Source organism: Tursiops truncatus, chromosome 7 (assembly GCF_011762595.2).
Source record: "Tursiops truncatus isolate mTurTru1 chromosome 7, mTurTru1.mat.Y, whole genome shotgun sequence".
Lineage (NCBI taxonomy): Eukaryota > Metazoa > Chordata > Mammalia > Artiodactyla > Delphinidae > Tursiops > Tursiops truncatus.
Window position 1 is genome coordinate 105504274 of NC_047040.1, and position 23749 is coordinate 105528022.

A 23749-nucleotide genomic window follows, 5' to 3' on the forward strand; every position below is an offset into this window, starting at 1 on the left:
CATCCCTCAGGGGGCTGTAGGTATGGAATAGAGTATGCACTGTGTGCAAGAAAGGATGCTCAAGGGCCATACTTCGGGCACTTAAGGGTTTGTGGAGGGCTCTGTCTAGAATGGGGTATCTGTGAGCTTAGTATGACTTTAGGTAGTCTGTGTGCTGATGGGGGGGTCTGTGCATTTTTTAAATGAACGCAGTGTCATTGTGTAGAATACATGAGATATGCACGTTAGCACTTAGCCTAATGCCAAATGCAGTATAAACTGTGGGCAATTTCTTGATGGATATCAAGGGCCTTACCCTTTGACACATTAATTAACTTCTGGGGATCTAGCCTAAAGAGAAGAACACATCTAAACAACTACAAAAAATGATCAATGCAAGAATATGCTCATAGCGGTGTGCTTGATGAGTGCATCATTAGAAATGTGCTATTGGGAGAAGTTTGTTTGGAAACTGCTATTTGTTTTCAGAAATGCAGGACTGTCACTAACAAATATATTTGGGACCTAAGGATGTTTTTTTTCAGGATTATGAGGCTGTACAACCTGAAGGATTAATCTGTTCTAGGACTAGGAGCTGTCCTAGGTATCTAACCCCACTACCTGGCCACTTTACTGCAAAGTTGAATTCAGGCAGCCAGGCAAGCCAGGGCATTCCTCTTTCAGAAATCCCTGTCTTTTTTTTTTTTTGCAGAAGTGGCACTGGCTATGGAAATAGGTGGAGCTTAGCCTCTTTCATTGGGATTGAGAGATTTACAGGGAACATGGTGTGTCTATGAATAGAACAGACTGTGTTTGCCAAGGGGGAAGGGGAGTGGAGAGGGGTGAATTGGTAGTTTGGGATTAGCAGATGCAAACTAGTACATATAGACTGCATGAACAACAAGGACCTACTGTATAGCACAGGGAACTATATTCACTATCCTGTAGTAAAACATAATGGAAAGGAACATGAAAAAGAATGAATATATATATATATATATATATATATATATATATATATATATATAAAACTGAGTCACTTTGCTGTACAGTGGAAATTAACACAACATTGTAAATCAATTATAATTCAATAAAATAAGTTAAAAAAAGATGTGTCTATGACTATTTAGAGGAAAATACGGCATTACACTTACCTGAATAAGCTCACTGCATTGTTATAGAGGTTGGCTATAAAAATTACAAATGGCTTTCATATTGTAACACCTATTCATAATCTAGATGGTATTCCAGGCTTTCTCCTATTCATCTAGTAAAAGTGACTCCAGCACATGGCTCAGCTGGGCACATATATACATTTGTCTATTTTCCTGTAACTTCCTCAAGTCAATTCGGACCCATTTTCCCTCACTTATGCAAAGGATAATCTTCTTCCACTTCTTCCTGCTTCTAGTCTACACACACTTAATACTCCCCACTTCTGGTCCTCTCATGCATCCCCCCCTCGACTTCCCATGTTACTAAAAATACTCTTAATACATTAAAAATCTGGCCAATGTCACTTTACTGCTTCTAACTTTGAATGATAACTTTGGCAAGCATAAACTCACCTGCTTTATGGTCCATGGTCCTCTCTGTCCCACTGCAAGTTCAGAAATGACTCATTCCCCAGGGATGCCATTTTGCTAATTTTTCCAAGCCTTTGCAAACACCATGACATCTGCTGAGAAGGCTGACCGGGCACTCACTCTTGTCTTTCCCCACTTCCTTCCAGGAAAGCATCGCCTCCCTTGTGAAACCTTTGCTTCTTTAGCTATTTCTTCTACCAGGCTGCCCTGGGGACATTCCATATTGTAACAAAGTTTTCTCATACGTATCTCTTTGAAAGGTATCCCAGTGCTTGGCACTTAGTTGACTTGCAGTACAGCATTATTCAATGAATGAATGTAATTAGTTTTATCTCTGTATCCCTAGAAACTTCTGATGCTTCCCATGCCCCCACCCACCCTGGGTCTTGGATGACCCTCTTTGCAGATAGCACCATGATGTAGAAAAAAGAATGGAAAACAATCTTGTGGGTGTGTCTGAACAAAGCTGACATATTTTTCCCTTTAAGATCTTGCTGCTGTATGTAAAATGATCCTGAAATTAAGGTCAGCTCCAGGTGGTTGTTTATATCAGCTGTCAGATTGCAGAATAAAAAATGGCTTTTATATATTTGATTTTTTTGTTTTCCAGGGCAATGTCACATTTTCCTGCTCCGAACCACAAATTGTTCCCATCACATTTGTCAACTCGAGCAGCAGTTATTTGCTGCTGCCCGGCACCCCCCAAATCGATGGGCTCTCGGTGAGTTTCCAGTTTCGAACGTGGAACAAGGATGGTCTGCTTCTGTCCACGATGCTCTCTGAGGGCTCAGGGACCCTGCTGCTGAGCCTGGAGGATGGAACCCTGAGACTCGTGATTCAGAAAATGACCGAACGTGCAGCTGAAATCCTCACAGGTACTGTCCACTGACAACTTCTATGTCGTTTCTTGTTCAGCCAAGTCGATACGTGTTTGAGAATCTGACCAAAACATACAGGCTCCAGCTCCCAGGGGTGTGAGATGACCAGTCTTCACAAATTTACTCTAAGTCTGAAGAGCCAACATTTGTTTTCTTTTTTTCTTCTTTTATAAATTTTGTATTGGAGTATAGTTGATTTACAAGGTCATGTTAGTTTCAGGTGTACAGCAAAGTGATTCAGTTATACATAGACATGTATCTATTCTTTTTCAGATTCTTTTCCCATCTAGGTGATTACAGAGTATTGCATATACTTCTCTGTGCTATACAGTAGGTCCTTGTTGTTTATCTATTTTATATATAGCCGTGTGTATCTGTTAATCCCAACCTTCTAATTTATTCCTCCCCTCATCTTTCCCCTTTGGTAACCATAAGTTTGTTTTCCAAGTCTGTGAGTCTGTTTCTGTTTTGTAAATAAGTTCATTTGTATCATTGTTTTTAGTTCAATATATAAGTGATATCATATGATATTTTTCTTCCTCTGTCTGACTTACTTCACTTAATATGATAAACTCTAGGTCTAATCATGTTGCTGCAAATGGCAATGTTTCATTCTTTTTTATGGTTGAGTAATATTCCACTATATATATATATATATATATATATATATATATATATATATATATACACCACATCTTCTTTATCCATTCATCTGTCAGTGGGCATTTAGGTGGCTTCCATGTCTTGGCTATTGTAAACAGTGCTGCAATGAACATTGGGGTGCATTTATCTTTTCGAATTACAGTTTTCTGTGGATATATGCCCAGGAGTGGGACTGCTAGATCATACAGTAACTCTATTTTTAGTTTTTTAAGGAACCTGCATACTGTTCTCCATAGCAGCTGCACCAATTTACATTCCCACAACAGTGCAAGAGGGTCCCCTTTTCTCCACACCCTCCCCAGCATTTATTATTTGTAGACTTTTTGATCATGACCATTCTGACCAGTGTGAGGTGACACCTTATGGTAGTTTTGATTTTCATTTCTCTAATAATTAGCGATGTTGAGCACCTTTTCATAAAAGTTTTTAAAATTGTTCTCAAAAAGCTGAAGATTGGAAAGTACTTTCTTTTATAGCAATAGAGTATAGGTCCTAATGTATAGCAACATGGAATAGATGTATGAATAACATCCCGACTCTTCTATCTGCCATTCCTTCAACATGGAGCCATGGAATTTTCTCCCTCCTTCTCTACTTGTTATCTTACTGACGTCCCCTGTCCTTCTGGAAGCAATGTGTTCACTTAGTGACAAGTACTTACCGAGGTCAGACCACCTGCAGGCATTGGATTGGGGGCTAAGGCAGGCTGCTAGGTCAACAAATCCTGAGAAGCCTTCCTGGCTCTACAGCCTGAATCAAACTGCCTCCTCTGTGCATCCTGGACCAATATCCATCCTGGATTATAGGACACTGAATCATTTATTTAATTTAAATGTCTTTCTTCCCCCACTGGACTCTGAGTTTTGTTATGCAATTAAATTAGAGGAAATTGAGTTAAGTAAAGGATGTGACTTAATAGTCAAGATCAGGTCAGGCTATGGGAAAGCCTCTGATGTCAATGGGTGAACAAAAAACCCATTGAACCTGTTACTGAACCAAACTTGGGTCCGCTCACCCATGTACAGTAAAGCCAATCTACTGACACCGAATTGTGGTGAAGGAAAGTATAGATTTTATTGCAGGGCACCAAGCAAAGAGAAGGGGCAGCTCATGCTCAAAAGACCTGAACTCCCCAATAGCTTTCAGGTAAGGGGTTTTAAAGGCAGTGTGAGGGAGTGCCGAGGACCAGCCCCAGCTGAACAGGATTCACCCAAAGGGGAAGACGGAGTCGGCGTGGACAGAACTCAAGACACCTCTTCTTTTTTTTTTTTTTTTTTTTTTTTTTTTTTTTTTGGATTAGCTGCTAAGTGTACCCACTCCAAGGGACCATCCTGCCATAATATTCCCGTAGGTATTACAGGGGTGGACAATATTACCAATTCCCATGGCTTTTTATAATCTATTTTTTGTAAAAAAGTATTCTGTAAAGCTTCTTCTACCTTTTGTATAACTAATCTTCCCTCTTCAGTTAATTCTCTGGGAGACAAAGGATCAGAATCTCCTTGTAAAATTTGAAACAAGGGTTTTAATTCCATGGTTAATATTTTTAACAGGGGTCTGATCCAATTAATATCTCCCAAAAATTTTTGAAAATCATTCAAGATCTTTAAATTATCAATTCTTAACTGAAAAGGTATATGATGAATAGTAAACTCCTGTATTATTCTCCCTAAATAATTATAAGAAGGTTCAGTTTGAATTTTTTTAAGGGCTACCTTTAATCCATATTTTTCTAAAGCCTCTATCAATTCTTGCAATATATCATGTAAGACAGCTCTATCCTCTCCAGCTAATAAAATATTATCCATATAATGTATAATATATATCTCTTTATATTTTTGTCTAATTAAACATATAGCTTAATCAACATATTTCTGACATAAGGTGGGACTATTTTTCATCCCTTGAGGTAAAACCTTCCATTGATAACGTTGGTAATAATAGCAATTATAATATAATTATTATTATAATTATTTTATTATTATATTATATTTAATATATATATATAATTACATAAACATATACATATTTTATATATATATTTTATTTATTTATTTATTAATTTTATTTATTTTATTATTATTTATTTATTATATATATATTTTATATATATATATTACATATAAATACATATAATTATAATTATAATAATCACAATTACCATTACAATATAATAATAGCAATAATAATAGCAATAGCTATTCCTTGCATAAAGGAGGGTATTTATAAGGGTTTTTTTGACCCTCAGGCAGGGGAGCAATACTTTCCCTAATTAAATTCCACAAAGCAAAAGTGTCTATAGGAACTTTTTCAGGCCCAAAATGGGTATAATATATCTGCAAAGTTTGTCCTACCTTCTGCCAGGTCTCTAGATTTACCGAACCCTGTTCAGGAAACCAAGGGCATTGTTCTTGCACAAACTGAAAAAATTGAGTTAATTGCTTATTAGTTACCTTAATTCCTCTTCCATTTATCATATGTTTAACTATATCAATAAATAAGAGCCTCTCTTTGGACTCAGCGTGTCCCATCTTGACACCGCCTTACTCACCTTCCTAACCAGTATTCCTAACTGGGGGTCTGCAGCACCCTACGGTGAGACTCCTATCCGTCCGAGAAAGAAATAATACTTACCCCTTCAGGTCCCTGTTCGGGCGCCACTTGCCGGGGACCAGCCCCAGCTGAACAGGATTCACCCAAAGGGGAAGACGGAGTCGGCGTGGACAGAACTCAAGACACCTCTTCTTGGATGCAAGGATCTGACAAATTTATTTTCAAGATTCCAGAAGCTTTTATACTATAAAGTGATCTTATTTTCAAATTCAACATCCTCATTCCCACGCCAAAAACTCCCTCACATAGGCCACAAAACAAAGGTAATTTACATCAGCAGATTGATCAAAACAAGTTAGGTAATTTTCCCATCGCCCAGAGTCTCTTTCATCTCCTGTGGTTAGGTACATGTTGGTCACATCTACGTCAGGAACACAGTCTGTTCTTCTCAGGAGATTAAAGTGTTCTTGTACTTGCACATTCTGCTTGATCAAGCCATAAACTTAAACATATAATTCTATTAGTGATTAACAATATTCAAACAACATTTCATCTACAAATTTCCCAACCCTACCATAATAATCAAAACAATACACATTATTTTTATGCTTCTAAAAAACTATGGGAGCGGGCATTGTACCATAAACTCATTGATTAAACTCACTGTTGCATAAAAACCCGCCACCATACCCAGGTATTTTCCAACATGTTTATAACTTCACTGGGAGGCCATGACTCTTACAATTTTTCTTTTAAAATCAAAAAGCTACTGCAGAAATATTCCCACCATTGTATTTCCCCAACAAATATAATCATTAAAGGAGCCGAAGTAATTACAATTCTCCTCTTGATTTTTACCCTAACTTGGGGTTTTTCTTAAACCCCTGCATTAAAACTATACATTTTTCCCATCACCAATAGCAATCCTATAAAAATCACCTTAGGCAAAGGCAGGGGAAGACAAGGGGAGCCACACAGAGGAAAGCTTTGCTTCCACACAGAGAAAAGCTGTGGTTCACGGAGGAAATGGGAAACAAAGCCCTGCTGCGGCGGAAGAGCAGTTGCCATTGGCCAGGTCTCTGGTCTGCTACCTGGGTTCCCATCTGAGCTGGGCGTGGGAAGCGAAGCAGCCATGGGGACAAGAGACCTCTCTCAAAAGGGGTGAGGGTTCAGGCTCCTGCAAAGTTGGGGGGGTGAGGGTCTATGCCCCACCTCTGTTGGCCCCCAAGTTCTCTCCTGATGGCCCCTCTGCGACTGTGCCTGTCTTAGGTTGTTCCTTCCCTGAGGAATCTTACCCGTCTCTGGCTAACCAGCCATCCTCCGGGGCCAAGCAGGGAGATGTGAGGTGTGCGAGTGAGCGAGGTGCAGCGCCCCCAGAGAAGGTCAGTTCTCTGTCACCTTGGTAGCCTATGCCCCCGTGGCCTCCACGCCCAGCACCTGCCCTGGGATTCCCTCGCCAACTGGCGGGGCCCCGGCTCTGATCACATGTCTTCGGGAACCCAGGTTTCTCCTCCAGAGAGGGCCCAGCTTACAGCACTGGGCAAGAGAGACCAATTACACGGCACCAGCCACCAGGAGGCCTCAACCTCAGTGTGGGCAGGAAAGCCCAGGCACCAGCCCTGGGCAAGGAGATTGTGAGAAGAGAGCGCCTCTTGGCAAAAGGGCAAGAGGGGCCGCTGCAGGACAGAGGAAGGAAGAACTTTCATCAGCAGGAAGTCCCAGGGAGGAAGGGCTTTCTCTGCCCAGGGATACCAGGCTCTTGGCTCAAAGCAACTCCATGTATGGGGCATGATATAAAGATATGCCCCCTGGCCACAGTAAAAAAGGGAGCTGCTCTTCATGGAACAACAGGGTAGGGGGAATGTAAAAAACCCTGTGTTCAGGAAGCTTTGCAAACGAGAACTTTGCTTTTCCATATTTATACCTGACAGCACCAGCTTTGCTGACACTAAGGGTCTCGTCCGTGCTGAGACTCAAAGGCACTTCCTATGTGGCTCCCGGCAAGGGAGGGAGCTGCAGGGTGTATGATCAGCTTGTGCACAGTTCTCAGATTGGTTGGCATCAAGGTGAAGTTTCCAGCATCATCAATCTTCTGGTTTCAACCAGTCTAGGGTCTATGTTGTTGTGGTCAGCAATTTTCATCTGGGGGGTGGTCAGCTTCCTGTAAAAAAAAAAAAAAAAAAACCTTTGGAATATGTGTCAGACCTTTATCTTTATCTTTCAGGGAACTGGGAATTTGGTGATTCTGCCATGTGGCTGATTTATAGTCTAAATTGTTACCAGTTTCCCAGCCCAACAGCTATTCTTTATTTTTACATCTTCACATTCCTAATCATTAACTACTTTTTTTTCCTAATCATTAACTCTTGAGCAGCCTTTTGAGACTCAGTGTAGGCGTGGGAGACTAAAGCAAAAGCCTATTACTTCAAAGGAAGGGACACAGGGTCTTGTATACAGTTTCAAACCTCTGGAAATAACAGAAGGGCCTGGATCTGTAAGTCAGAGAGGCAGGTTCCAAAAGCACCTTTTCCCCTTACTAGTTAGTCTGGGGCCCTAGATGAACTTTGTCTCCCATGTAAGTGAGAGTGCATTTGTTATCTACAGCTGCGTAACAAATTATACCAACATGTTTTAGTTGAAAACCGCACATGTTATGTCTGATTTTCTAAGAGTCAGGAATCCAGGAGCCCTTTGGGCAATTCTGGCTGCAGTCAAGTTGTTGGCAGGGGCGACAGTCATCTCAAGGTTCAACCGGTTCTAACTCTGCTTCCAGGCTAACTCATGTGGCTGTGGGCAGACCTCAGAAGATCCAAACTTATCCCCACGCCCTCTCCAGAAGGCTGCCTCATTGTTAGGGCAGCATTCTTACCCCAGAGTGAGTGACCCTGGAGAGAGTGGGAAAGAACCCCCAGGACAAAAGCCACAGTCTTTGTATATCTCATCCCATCCTTTTCATCATATTCTATTCATTAGAAAAAAGTGAATAAGTCTAGCCCTTGCTCAAGTCAAAGGGATTATACAAGGATTCAGATACTAGGAGTCAGAGCCAGCCTCAGCACATGCTCGGTGCCGGCAGCAGTAACCAAGGGAGATGAGCAGGGTCCCAGCAGCATGGCCGCCGAGCTTGAGAGGGTCTGCGGGAGGCAGTGCTCCCTGTCTGAGGGGCTCCAGCCCAGTGGTCACACCAGGAGGAAGACAAAAGAGAATGAAAGAAGCAGATAATCTTGAAAGTACAAAGGAAGAACGGGTTTGTGAAACAGGATCTGACCACCAACCTCTTAGTGATAATCAGCAAACAAATTGGGACTATTTTGTTGACAGCCTTTTTGAGGAAACTCAGAAGGTTGGTGTCAAATGTTTGTCTGCCACTGAACAAAAGAAACTGGTAGGTGTAAGTACAAAATTATGGAAAAATGGATTCACAGTCAGTGATGATTTCAGAAGTTATTTTGATGGTGCAGCTCAGCAGTTTCTGAACTCCATCAAAAAAGGGGAATTATCTTTGGAATTACAGGATTTTTGATAATGAGGAGGTTGATGTTAAAGTTGAAGATAAGAAAAATGAAGTATGTATGTCAACAAAGCCTGTGTTCCAGCCCTTCTCAGGACAGGGTCACAAACTGTGAAGTGCTACACCAAAAATTGTTTCTAAAGCAAAGTGTATTGAAGTTGAGAATAAAAATAAGTTGTCTACTGTCTCACTAAACAGTCTGGAACCCATCACTAATATACAGATCTGGTTAGCCAATGGGAAAAGGAGTGTCCAGAAATTTAACATTTCTCATAGGATAAGCCACATCAAAGACTTCTTCGAAAAACACCAAGGATTTCAAAGAAGTCCTCCCTTTTCCCCGGCAAGAGCTCTTCCTTTCCTCAAATTGCTAGATGAAACACTCACACTAGATATTAGTACTCATGGATCACTGGGGTCCATCTTAGCATCTACCTACAAAATGAGATTCAAAAAAGTGCTTACATCACAAGACTGTGACGATGATTAAATATGATCTAAACCCTTTAGCACAGTGTTGAGAAGCTATTTAGCAAATTTCTTTTTCTTCCACACTGACTCAAGACCTCAGGCAAAAACAGGCCTCACTCCTTAGAGTCATAAAAGCTGAGTGAGTTTGTGCAGTCGTGGGGCTTTTGTGAAATTTCTAAGATTTCTAGTCATGGAGGTGAGTTAATCGCTTAGAAACATAACATTTTTCATGTGCAGAGTTATAAAAGTTAAACCTCGATCCTCCTTATTTGAAGAAGAAAAATCGTGAGCTGGCGTTGATCTGTTTCTCTCCAACCGGCGAGATGGTTGAGTACAGAGACTTGTAGAGCTCAGGTCAAAAGTGCAGTTTTAATATAGTACAGGCCCCAGTGACACTTTGCTCTAAAGCATTACCTGTATTATTAAGCATGTGTCAGTCCATTAAAATGTGTTGATGACTGAGAGAGAGGCTGGTTAAAGCTGCCCCAATATCCAGTAAAGAGGGAGAAAAAAATCATGTTATATTAGACCTGTCTCTCAAAAAAAATCAAACAAGTAAAAGAAAGATTTAAAAACATTCTGATGTCTGTCTCAGAAAACTCTTGCTTGCTTCTTTCTCCAAGAATTTCCCGAAATTTGGAAAATTCAGAAATTTTGGAATTTCTTTTATTTTTCTTTGAAATGGATCAAGGCTTTGTGTCTACTGGCATTGTTCTACCTGGGGGAAAAAGGTAAACAAACAAAAAAATCAGACTAACAAAAAAGTTTTCTCCTCCCATACATTTCTGAAGAACCTTGTTTTCCAAGTACTTGAGATTGTACTGGCTTTATAAGAGAAAAATCTCACATGAGAAATCAGAAAAATAATAAACATTGTTCTAATAATTTTGAGGGCCACTGGGGCTACCCTTGACACATGGTACCTCATGGAAAATAGAAAATAGCACATTATTAATTGAACAGGGAATCCAGCTATTTAAAGATTTACTTGAGAATAGTTCATGTATTTCTAACGTCTTGGGTCTAAAAGAGAAGGTGACCCCTATGAGAAGGTCAGCACATGGATGCCTGGCACATTCACTTCGGTTACCAAAGCTTCATAAAGTGTACATAGGTTTTTTGGGGTGTGGTTATTTTGTGCCGTTTGCATTGGGTATCAGGAAGAGAAGTCCAAATGAAATCGTCCTCAAAATAGAAGGCATCTGAATTTAGTTGTTCTAAGGGATGAAGTTTTAGGGAGTTGAAGGGCAACGGTATAATCCCTCCCTTGTATTTTTCTTTATTTTCTATTTTTGTCATCTCCTTTCTTGAAAGCCTTGTATATGTGAATATGAGGCAAAAGTCAAGGGCATCCTTTCACTCTAAGTGATATGACAGTAGAACCAACAATTACTGTGGATCTCATGCAGGTCAGGCATTATGCAAGGACCTTGTCATACAATACTACAGAAAAAAAAAAAAAAAGAGCTCATGAAACATATTAAGTGGTTCTTATTTTACCAACAGGCACAAGGGGAAATTGAGAGTCAGCAATTAAGTTCAAGTAACCAAGCAGGTGTTCAAGCTCAGGCCTTTCCTTTGCATCCCCAAGTCCATGGTCACCACAGCGTATCTTGCTGCCCCCCATATTTATTCGTGATATGGTCAGGTGTTTATAAAGAATTCAAATGCAGAGAAACTCTGCTTTAGATGAAAGATGAAACGTACAGTACGCTGTTAACAAAAGTAGCCTATGTAGTATCTAAAGTTGGGTTTTCCCAAAACATTTCACTTGGTGGTCCCATCAATAGACAGATTTGGGGGTTAATTGGGGCTGACAAGGGATTGTGAATCCATTGTCTTTGTAGACTTTTACTCCACTTTAGCTGACATTGCCTATTTAGTGTTATAAAGTAAATTATGCGTATCTATATATTAACATACACACATACACACACACTAATAGTCATTGATATATGTGACATACTTTTCTCAGACTTTTTTTTTAATGTTTATTTATGTATTTATTTATTTACTTTTGGCTGCCTTGAGTCTTCATTGTGGTGCACAGGCTTCTCATTGAGGTGGCTTCTGTTGTGGATCATGGGCTCTAGGCACATGGGCTTCAGTAGTTGTGGCACACAGGCTTCAGTAGTTGTGGCATGCGGGCTCAGTAGTTGTGGCTCATGAGCTCTAGAGTGCAGGCTCAGTAGTTGTGACACATGGGCTTAGTTGCTCCACGGCATGTGGAATCTTCCCGGACCAGGGCTCAAACCTGTGTCCCCTGCACTGGCAGGAGGATTCTTAACCCCGGTGTCACCAGGAAAGTCCCTCTCAGACCTTTTTATTTGTTTTTATTATTTTTTATCAGGCCCTTTTAAATGCTCAGTGACGATTCATTAGTAAGATTATCATGTAAGTACGAAGGGTACTAAGTGAAAGCCTAGATGCTTCCAGAGACTTTGCCATGCCTTGCGTAGCTTTTCCCATATTCTTGTCACCCCTGTGCGTCCGATGCCACGTGGAAATCTGGGGGCTGCATGGGAACAGAGAGGAAACCTTCCAGGAGCCCTGCTGCTCCCATGTCCCCTTTCAGGGATCAGAACAGCCAACTGTGCAAATCTTAAATAAACAAAAAAACACCTGGATTTCCTCCTTTATGCATTTCACACTCTAGTTCCTCACCACTTCTCCCAGGTTCCATGTGTCTTGGGGACCACTTTCTCTCTCAGGGCCATACCTACCCCTGGAACGGTTGATACCATGTTCTATTTTTGAGGAGCAAATGGCTGCTATTTTTAAAGACTCTTAAAAAGGTGCTTAGAATGTAGATTGTCATTGTCCAAACCAATCTGGATGACTAAGAAAACAGGAACTTGTGCAAAAGTGAAGGAGACCACCTGGTTCATTTCTTTAGACAATCGAGGCAGAGTGTTTTGAATTGCAAGTGAAACATTCAGTAACCAAAAAAAGCTGGCACCACTATAATTATTTTGCAAGTGGCCTGACATTTCAATGTTATTTTTATTTTGCTGATGAGAACGAGAATGAGAATGAGAATAGGAATGAGAATAGGAAGAAAGAAGTTTGGGTCCTTCAGTCCTGAAAATTTGAAGTATGTTATTTTTTATTTTTATTCTTTTTTGTGGTACGCGGGCCTCTCACTGTTGTGGCCTCTCCCGTTGCGGAGCACAGGCTCCGGACGCACAGGCTCAGCGACCATGGCTCACGGGCCCAGCCGCTCCGCGGCATGTGGGATCTTCCCGGACCGGGGCACGAACCTGTGTCCCCTGATCGGCAGGCGGACTCTCAACCACTGTGCCACCAGGGAAGCCCTGAAGTCTGTTTTTGTCTGCTGTAGTGCTTCTCTAAACATCAAGTTCTCACTGAAAAGCCAATCTGGGCAAAGACCTTGAACTCAGGCCTTAGCATCCAGAACTCCAGCTTAGCTATGCTCTGCATCAATGCAGAATGTGAGTTTTATTCTGTTAGACCTCATTGTCCTTTGTAGCTAAAGGAGAGAGTTGGTCTAGAATTACTCAAGTCCCTTCTAAACCTTCATCTTAGTTCTTGAAGGAAAACAGGAGGTCAACCATGTACTTTATTTTCTTCAAAGAAATCATTAACCCCCGAGTCTTCTTTTGAAAATGGGGTAAGTGGCCTAAATTAAGTGTATTCAGCAGGGCCAAGCCCCCTGCCAGAGGTCATGTTTCTCAACTCCCCACATTGTGGTGCATCTGAGGTAGGAAGAATGATAACCTGGGATTCTTTCATACAGTGATTTTTGTGAATGAGATGCTTGGTTGTCCCAGAAAGGCCCTGCATGTTACTCTCTGTGATTCGTATAGAGTTAGGTGCCAAGGAGCTAAATCTGAGAAGTTGTGTTTCGTTTTGTTTTTGCGACGATCTTTTAATCACAGTAGGATACTCTTGTGAGTGTGTATTGATTGGTAGGTAAGGGAGTTATCAGAGTATACAGGACCTTCAATAGTACCGGAGCTATTGCATGTGGAGAGAAAAACAAGATAGAGTCATGATAAGGTTCTTTTAATGTGGGACAGACTTTCTCAGAGATGAGAGGGTTTTTTTTAAAAATATAAATGTATTTATTTTTGGCTGCATTGGGTCTTTGTTGCTGCGTGCGGGCTTTCTCTAGTTGCAGTGAGAGGGGGCTGCTCTTTGTTGTGGTGTGTGGGCTTCTCATTGTGGTGACTTCTCTTTTTGTGGAGCGCAGGCTCTAGGCACTCAGACTTCAGTAGTTGCAGCATGCAGGCTCAGTAGTTGTGGCTCATGGGCTCTAGAGCGCAGGCTCAGTAGTTGTGGCGCACAGGCTTTGTTGCTCTGCGGCACACGGGATCTTCCTGGACCAGGGATCGTACCTGTGTTCCCTGCATTGGCAGGTGGATTCTCAACCATTGCACCACCAAGGAAGTCCCTAGGTGAGAATTTTTATATATTTATGTCACTGCAGAAAACAGAACAAGCCTCGGTAAGATCAAATGGCAGAAAGACCATCTAATGGCTTTTCATTAGAGAATATTCTCTCCCGAGCATTTAGCTGCACAATCTACTGCTTTGATATACTAGAGTCATCAAACCCAGAGTGGAATTTTCAGGAGTAAGAAATGAGTCTCTGCACAACTAAATGGAACCCAGAAGATGGGGAAGGGAGTCTTCACACTGAGAGATCTCAACCTGACAGCAGGGGCTGTAAAACAAAAGCTGGAAAGACAGAAGGGGAAAGCCAATTGCCAGGCACAGAACAGAATCCCAGGGCCAAGGGACACATGATGAGCAAAGATCCAGAAATCAACCGGATGCCACAGAAATGTTTTTAGTGGAGGCAAATGGCTTATTGGAGAGACCATTTCAGCTCCTTCCACTGAGTCCCTAGATACAAACAACAATGTTCTTTCCACCTTACAATTTTTCAGTAGTTAGACACAGGGCATTCCAGCATTACAAATTACTAAACAATCTGTTCTACTCAGTTATTAATTTTCTATACTTAGTAGAATGCTGGGACTGACTTGTTCTTTCTCTAGCTGAAGATAGGATGAAATTCTAATGGCATAGCCTTTGACCAGCAGCCGTCATGGATGTTATTGGATGATTACTTATCATTGCCTTTGTTTAAATTAAATAAATCCTCCTACAGGTATGGTCCACACCATCCCACTTGTTTTTTTTTAGGATTTATCTCAGTTGATATTTTCTCAAGAAACCTTCCCAAAGCAGGCCAGCTGCCCCTTTATTGAGTCTTCTGGTTCTTCTCCTTTGTAGCACTGACTGTAAGTATGTGTATAAATGTATGCATTAGTTTGTTAGGAGTATGATAAGAAAATACCACGGATTAGGTGACCTAACAGAAATTTACCTTCTCGCAGTTCTTGAGGCTAGTTCAAGGTGTGGGCAGGGTTGGCTTCTTCCGAGGGACTCTTTCTTGGCTTGTAGAGGTCATCTTCTCTCTGTGTCCTCACATGGTCTTTTCTCTCTGCCCATCTGTCACCTATTATCCTCCTCTTGTGAGGACACCAGTCATATCGACTATGGGCCTACTCAAATGACTTCATTTTACCTTCATTACCTCTTTAAGGGTCCTATCTCTAAGTACAGACACATACTCGGGTACTGAGTGGGGGGGTAAGGATTTCAAAATATGGATTTTGGGGGGCACAATTTAGCTCATAAGAATATGTATTATCAGACATAGAGCACAGACGTGTGGTTGCCAAGGGGAAAGGGGGGTGGGGGTGGGATGGACTGGGAGTTTGGGATTAGAAGATGCAAACTATTATATATAGAATGGATAACCAGCAAGGTCCTACGGTATAGCATAGGCAACTATGTACAATATCCTGTGATAAACCATAATGGAAAAGAATATAAGAAAGTATATATATATTAAATTATACACTATATATGTATGTATAACTGAATTGCTTAGCTGTACAGCAGAAATTATCACAACATTGTAAATCAACTATACTTCAAAAAATAAATTATAAAAAGAATGTGTATTAATCATATGTCTCTATAACTGGCTGCTCAGTGTTCCTGTCACCATAATGTAAGGATTCATGGGAACAAGAACACTGCCTGCCTTGCCACCACTATTTGCCCAAGGCCTAGTATAACACCTTGCTAATAACAGGCCCTTGCTAATATTTGCCTAATGTATAAGCAAGTGTCTGAATAAACGAACTATTAGAATTGACCTCCAAAACATTTCTGAAGTGTCTCACGTCAACAGTGGAAGAAGAGTTAAATGTGATTTTTAACCATATTCATGTTACAACAGTTCTACAATGCAGAATGTGTCAAACCCAAGAATGAGCCATAATCAGGGGAAGTACTAATCAGATAAAGGCCAGTGGGGCTCCCAGAGGTGGGGAGATGGCAGGGAGAGCTGTGTCATGAAGGATAAAAGTGCTCACCCTATTAATACTTGTGGCCAGATGGTTTTAGTCTGCAGTCCTGCAATTCACAGAGCAGCTTCCCCAATATCACCCTTTTTCATAGAATCCATTTGTATCTCACCACCATCTGTACATCAAGTAAACATGATGACTTGGTGAACCTCATCCTCTGCTTTGATTAAGCTGTCATCAATGCCTCTGTGTTTTAACTAAGATAATGTTGATGAGAAAATCCCATTCATGAGGGCAAACAAATGATAGCCACAGGGCCATGACTGTCACAACAAGCTGTCTGGCTAGGCGCAGAGTTTGAGTTTCGGGAAGACAGATGTATGATGAGGCATTCCGCTTTATGGAAACTGAGACCTGCCATTGCCGAAGCTTCAAGATATCAAGCAAAGCCTGGGAATGTTTACCAGAGGAGAGGTCTCCCGGGCATGTGTAGCTTTTTCAGGCCTGAGTAATGATGATGACTTACTCTTCCTTCTTCTCCATTTCTCTCAAAAGAGAAACAGAGGGAACTGGATTTGTCTTATGGGAAAATAATTTAATAGTCAAAACTTCTGTCATTTCCTTTGCTTGTTTTCTACTTTAATAATTCTTTCATATAATTCACTTTGCCTCTATTTGTTACCGAGCACATGTTCCTATGTCCAGTGCACAGTGAGACCAAACATACCAAAATGTCAGAGTTTGGAGCAGAGAAAGTTTTATTGCAAGGCCATGCAAGGAGAATGGGTGGCTCATGCCCCCCCAAAGCCCCAAACTCCTGGAAGGGTTTCAGCAAAGCAGTTTTTACGGCAAGGTGAGGAAGGGTTGTGGCTGGTTGCTGCAAACTTCTAGGTGTTGGAATCCTTTGTTCTTACAGCTGTTCACCTAGGTCAGGTCAGGATGTTCCTGTAAACCTCCAATAGGACAATTGTTATTCTCCGTTCTGCAACTTTTTATCTCTATATGAATGGAAAAGTGTTATCTGCTTAAAGGTCAGAGCCTTGAGAATGGGCTATTCTGTATATTCCAGGCTATGGGCAACATTCTTAACTTGAAGCAAAAGCAATAGAATACAAAGGTTAAGGTAAGAGAAAGAGATCTAATATCGAGTTGGATTTGTTCTTCCCTATTACACATTTAATTCAGGAAGCTTTTGAAGTATCTACTTTCTGCTGATACTGTACTCGAATCTGAGGATGGAAGTATTGCCCTCTGAAAGCTCATAGGCACTGTTGAAAGGGACGGTATTGAACACTGATGATGCAGTAGGGCAGATGCTCAGGGTACAGGGGGAGCACAAGGGAAGAGGCACCAGAAAGGGTGAAAAAGGGAAGGCTTCCTAGGGGCAGGGATAACACAGCTCTGTTTTGAAGAAGGAATAGAATTTGGTCAAACAAAGGAGGAAGGGAAGGATGCCCCAATTAGAGGAGAGAAATAGGGGGAGATCTAGATGTGTAAGACTCCACAGGTGGCTTAGAGTGCCTGGATCACAGAGAGCGAAGGAGCACAGGCAAAAGATGAAGCAGAATTTTGTTCAGGGACACTAGAGTTTGGGCTGTCTCCTAAAGGTGACAGAGAAATATCTGGCTCTGGAGCTGACCTTCATTTTTATCATGTAGACACTGGAGCTGAGCATGCAAGTCCATCCTAGAGACACTATGCCTTCACCACCAACCACGAACATGTCAGTTTGTATCTGACCCTAGTGTATGGCAAACCCAGCTGTTTCCCTCCCAGATGCTGACCAAGGGTTCTGAGGATCCAGGTTATCTTGACATATGAACCAGGCTTTCACAGCTAGGAAAGGTTTAACCTGTGATTTATGGTCTAGATGCCAGAGAGGGCCCTGCTGCTGACACTTGGCAGTGGAGATTCAGCTAGTCTGTTGCTGAATCAATCAAGGAGCCTTTGGAGAGGGTAGGATGTTGCTGTTTTGATGCCGAGGGGTACACCAAAACACGATGCAGACTCTGACCCCTAGGAACTTGTAATCCCCTCGGGGAGATAATACTTACAGAGATGAAGAGTTAATTAATGGTACAAGGCAGTAAATAATACGAGCTAAATGAATAGATCAGACAGTGGATATTATATGAACTTAAAAGGAGAAATCTCTATGTATTGATCTGGTCAAGGAAAGCCTAATTTCTTTATTTCCTGGTTTATTAACTTATTCTCTCAGTCATTCAGTACTTTTTGTGCTGTGCTAGGTGACTGTGATAAAAGTTTAAAAAAATGTATATATATATATATTTCCTGTCCCTATAGTTAAGGAAAGGAAGCACGAGGACAAAAACTGGGCATTGGATGTGAATTTGGATAGTGGGAGGACAGCATACAAGTGAAGTAGAGGCTGGGAGAGGAAGCTTCAATTAGCTTAGTGCATTCACTAGGAGCATAATGAATACACTAGTCTAGCTAGAGTAGGGAATTTGTGTAGAAATATTGGGAAATAAGATGGTGAGGACAGATGGAGACTTGATTACAGAGGCATCGATTGTCAAGATAAGCATCTGAGTTTCATTCTCTGGGCTCCATGAGCCACTGGAGGGATTTTTGCTGCAAGGTTGATACCGTAAGTCCCCTACATGTGAACCTTCAAGTTCCAAACTTTCACACATGCTAACGTGGCCTTCAGCAACTTAGTGACCCTCAGCCAGAAGGTGGAGCTAGATCTGCAAGAGGACGACTTCATTAAGCTCCTTGCTGTGCCACGCGAGGAGCTGACTAATGAAGAACTGATAGAATTGGAGACCCAGAGAAAGGACGAAGAGGGACAAGAGGAAGAAGAAGTAACTGAAGAATCGAAGAGACTCACGATGCAGGAAATGGCATGGGGATTTTCTTTATTTTGTTTTTATTAATTTTTATTGGAGTATAGTTGCTTTACAATGTTGTGTTAGTTTCTGCTGTACAGCATAGTGAATCAGTTGGGATTTTCTTTCTTTGAGGAGGCCCTGTTAGTTTTTGAGGCACAGGACTTGAGTGTAGAACGGTACACAAAGGTTGCAGCAGCTGTTCACAGTACAGTCCAGTGCTACCCTATCATCTATGAAGAGAAAAAAAGAGCTACTACCCAGACATCACTGGATCGTTTTCTCAAGAGGGTAGATAGAATTGAATCCAGCAAGGAACCAGAACCTGTGCCATCAGCGTCAGACGTGAGTGACATTGCAGCCTGTCCTCCGTCTCCTATTGCTGACGACCCTTCAGCTCTACCATCTCCCACCTCCTCTCCCTCCTCCAGTCAGTAACTCTTCCTGCCTGTTCACTCGATGCCAGCCCCTGTGTGCCAGCTGTTGTACTATACTGCTGTACTTTTCAAGGTACTGTACTGTAAGATTAACAATGTTTCCTTTATTTTTGTGTTTGTTTCTTATTATGTGTTTGTTCTTATTTGTGTGAAAAGTATTATAAACCTATTACAATACAGTACTATATAGCCGATTGTGCTAGTTAGGTACCTAGGCTAACTTTGTTGGGCTTATAAACAAATTGGACTTATGAACGTGCTCTCAGAATGGAACTTGTTCGTCTGTAGAGGACTCACAGTAATAACCTTGCTCTCTAGATAGTTCAAGGTGTCCTGTACCAGAAAGAGGTCAGAGGCTGGGAAAAGAGTGAGGCCATCAGAAAATTCCCAGCTCCTGTGATAAGGGATAGAATCAAAGTTGGAGAAGAAATCTGAAGAAATATGTGAATTCAAACCACTGTGTGTGGGGAAGGGTTAATAGAATTTGATAATTGATGGATAAATAGTCTCCAAGAAAAACAGGACTCAGGACCTAAATTGTGGTATAATGGTACTAATAATTGGAATATGCTCTTTTATGATGTGATTGACATTTTAAGACTGCCTTATTCAATTATTTAGATATTCCCCACTTTGTTCTCTCAAAAATTGAAACTACCTTTGAACTATTAAGTAAAGGTTGGTATGAAGGGATATGGAGAAACAGCTGAATTGGGTTTTCTGGGGAAGATAAAGCCTAGAAACTTCCAAGTCAAGCCAGGCAGCTGTGTCTTTATTTTACAGATGGAGAAGCAGGTTGAGAGAGATTAAGAAATCTGTCTAAATTGCTAGAAATTATAAGTGGCAGGGTCTTGAGCAAGGGTTAACAGGTGAGTAAAGGCATCAAGGAGATTTGTAACAGGTCATTTCCGGGGTTGGAAATAGAGTCCTTCGGGGACTCTGCTCTGGCCTGGACTGTAGCTCTGTGTGTCCTGGTGTGGCTGTATGCCTGATGGTTAGAGGTGCTGGGACAGCCACCCGATTTCAATGTTTCTGTCTTCAAATCGTGAAAAGAGACACTGAAATAAGATGAAGGCTGAAATGCAAAGATCTGTTAGGAATTGGATTGAGAATGAGAGAAAAATAGAAAGGGAGGGAGACATAAAGCAAGCCCTTGCTTTCTGAGACTCTGCAATCTCAGAATTATTCCCTGAACCCAGCAGTCCTCAACCAAGGGAAATTCTCCACCCCCATCTACCCCGGCCTCCTGTTCCCCAATCCCATGCAGGGGACTTCTGGCAATGTCTGGTGATGATCTTTTTTTTTTAAGCACAAACCTAACTTTATATTTCTAGCATGGCCAAATAATGTGCTCAGCATATCCATATAAATTTATCATTTTATTCTCATAAAACTCTAAGGTTGGTGGTGGTGGGGAATTTTTCCCTTTATTTATTTATCTTTTACTTGCAGTACAGTTGATTTACAACATTGTGTTAGTTTCAGGTGTACAGCAAAGTTATTCAGATATAAAATACATATAGAACTATTCTTTTTCAGATTCTTTTCCATTATAGGTTATTACAAGATAGTGACTATTGCTCCCTGTGTTTCACAGGAGGCACTTGTTGGTTGTCTATTTGATATATAGTAGTGTGTATATGTTAATCCCAACCTCCTAGAGGAAAGCGTGGACAGAATACTCTTTAACCTAAATCACAGCAATATTTTTTTTGATCCATCTCCTAGAGTGATGGAAATAAAAACAAAAATAAACAAGTGGGATGTAATTAAACTTAAAAGTGTCTGCACAGTAAAGGAAACCATAAACAAAACGGAAAGACAACCTACAGAATGGGAGAAAATATTTGCAAATGATGCAACCAAAAAAGGGTTAATGTCCAAAATATACAAACAGCTCATATAACTCCATGTCTGGTGATGTTTTCCGGCGCTGGGGATGGGGACATCCAGGGAGTTGGGGATGGGGGCATCCAGGGATTCAGGGATGCTGCTAACCATCCTACACAAGAAGCGTAGTACAGAATACCACACTCTCAACAAAAGATTATCTAGGCCCAAACGCTCAGTGCCAGAGTTGAGAAACTCTACTTTAAGGGAAAATGTTACTCCTATAAAAAAGTTTAGGCCTTCAGCATATTGCTTAACTGCTTTTAGTGCCAATTTCATCAAATGTGAACTGTAAATTACTGGAAAGGTCCCATTATAAAAAGTATTAAAAAAACACATGAGGGGCTTCCCTGGTGGCACAGTGGTTGAGAGTCCGCCTGCCGATGCAGGGGACATGGGTTCATGCCCCTGTCTGGGAGGATCCCACATGCCGCGGAGCGGCTGGGCCCGTGAGCCATGGACGCTGAGCCTGCGCGTCCGGAGCCTGTGCTCCGCAACGGGAGAGGCCACAACAGTGACAGCCCGCGTACCACAAAAACAAACAAACAAAAAAAACCACATGAGATGTTGGTAATGATATTTATCTAGAAAAATAAAATCAAAGTAGTAAAAGCGAGAATTCCAAGGTCAGACCTAAGCGGACATCATTTTAAGAAAAAAAAAAAGTTGAATTGTGCCTTAATCCTTCTTAGAAGCTAGAGGTTCCACGAAAGGACAGGACCAAAGTTTGAACTCAGTCTTGTCAAAGGGGAAGTTGCCTTGTGAGAATAGAAACTGGTGCAGCCACTTTGGAAACACTCTGGCAGTTCCTTAAAAGGTCAACTACGGAGTTACCATATGATTCCGCGATTCCACTCCTAGGTGTACATCTAAGAGAACTGGAAACATAGGTCCGCACAGAAATTTGTACAAGAATGTTCATAGCAGCATTATTCATAATACCTGCAAAGTGGAAGCCACCCAGGTGTCCATCAGCTGGCAAAAGGATAAACAAAATGTGGTCTCTCCACACAATGGAAAGACATTCAGCCATACAGATAGACTGATACAAGCTGCTACCTACGATGAACCCTGAAAACATTATGGGAAGCAAAAGAAGCCAATCACAAAAGGGAATATGATGTATGACTTCATCTGTATGAAACCTCCTCAGTCGGCAAATCCGCAGAGACAGAAAGTAGATGAGCGGCTGGCACAGCTGGAGGTGGGGGCCTGGGGAGATTGGAGACTGATAGCTAAGGTTTCAGCATTTCTTTGGGGGGCTCCAGACATTTTAAAATTAATTGTGATTGCTGCCTAACTCTGTGAATATACAGAAAAACATTGAACTGCATTTTACATAGATGGAGTGTACAGTATGTGAATTTTATCTCAATAAATCTATTTCAAAAATATAAGTAAATAAAAGCAAAGGTGAATTCCACAGCAGAAAATAGAACTCTGCAGAGGTAATTGGCCATCAGAGCAATTCCTGGAGCAGAGCAGGGCTCGCTTTGGAAGTGTGGAGAGCAGAAGCAGAGCATCCTGCGTGCCTGAGAGCTCAGCCTAGGTGCCTGACCCTTTGAATCCTGCCTCTGTGGTAGCCATAGGACCCAGGGCAGCCTCGCCAATTTTCTGTTTTAGCATCTACAACGTGAGGACTATAAAGCTTGGCCTCCAGGACTATGGTGAGAACTAGGGATTCTATATTGAAATTATATACTAGGAAAGTATAATTATATACTTTCAATTATATATTGAAAGTGCCTGGCACATTGTAGATATTCAATACTGGCAGAGTGTATTATTAGCTATTTTTACAATTGGGCTGTGCTTCACATTTCAATTTGCAAGTTCAATTGCAAGGGTGGAAAGTGTCTTTTTTTTTTTTTTTTTCCATGAAGAAAAACTTCTAAGCCTATTTAACCCTCTCTGTGAGAGACCTTTTATACTAATGCCTTAGGCTGAATTCTGGGACCAGGAAGCAACCACTTTAAGTAATGGGGGCAAGACGTGGAAAAGAATGAAAACTTTCCCTATCCTTTATCTCAGCCTCAACAGTTTGTTAGTTTTGAAAAAATGATTATAAACGTCACACACTTTTTTAGAAACTTGGCACATTCTAGTTCTCTGTGTAAGAGAAAGGAATCTGTGATTCTATCATTCAATATCGTTCCAGTATTTCTGTAGTTATTTTTAACAAAATGTGAACTGTACCACACATACTGTTTTTCACTTTTCAGGATATCCATATCATTCCTGGAATTATGATTTTTAATGACTATATTATATTCCACGTTATTATTATTACTACTAATGGTAGAGAAAATGTCATTTACAATAGTGACAAAGAGGGTGAAATACTTGGAATAAATTTGACAGGAAATGTGCAAAACTACAAGAAAAATGTTAAAACACCCCTGAAAGGCACTGAATAAGACTTGGACAAATGTAAAGATATCCCATTCTTGGATGGGATAACTCAACATTATAAAGATATCATTTCTCCCTAAGTTAAATTACAAATTTAATACAATCTCTATAGAAACATCACAGTCTATTTCATGGCATTAGATGCATTATACTAAAATTCATAC

The 23749-nt window shown here is 41.1% G+C and overlaps 1 protein-coding gene and 1 pseudogene across 2 annotated transcripts in view; both read left to right on the plus strand.

The window, feature by feature from the left end:
* The window catches only part of CNTNAP5 (contactin associated protein family member 5), an 877416-nt gene that overhangs the window by 484930 nt on the left and 368737 nt on the right, over positions 1-23749 (plus strand). For both annotated transcript variants that reach the window (XM_033860287.2, XM_019931771.3), the window contains exon 8: positions 2176-2440. In XM_033860287.2, coding sequence (XP_033716178.1) covers positions 2176-2440 — 265 coding nt within the window. The remainder of the gene's footprint in view (positions 1-2175; positions 2441-23749) is intronic.
* LOC109549395 (UBX domain-containing protein 2A pseudogene) lies at positions 8865-9660 on the plus strand (annotated as a pseudogene).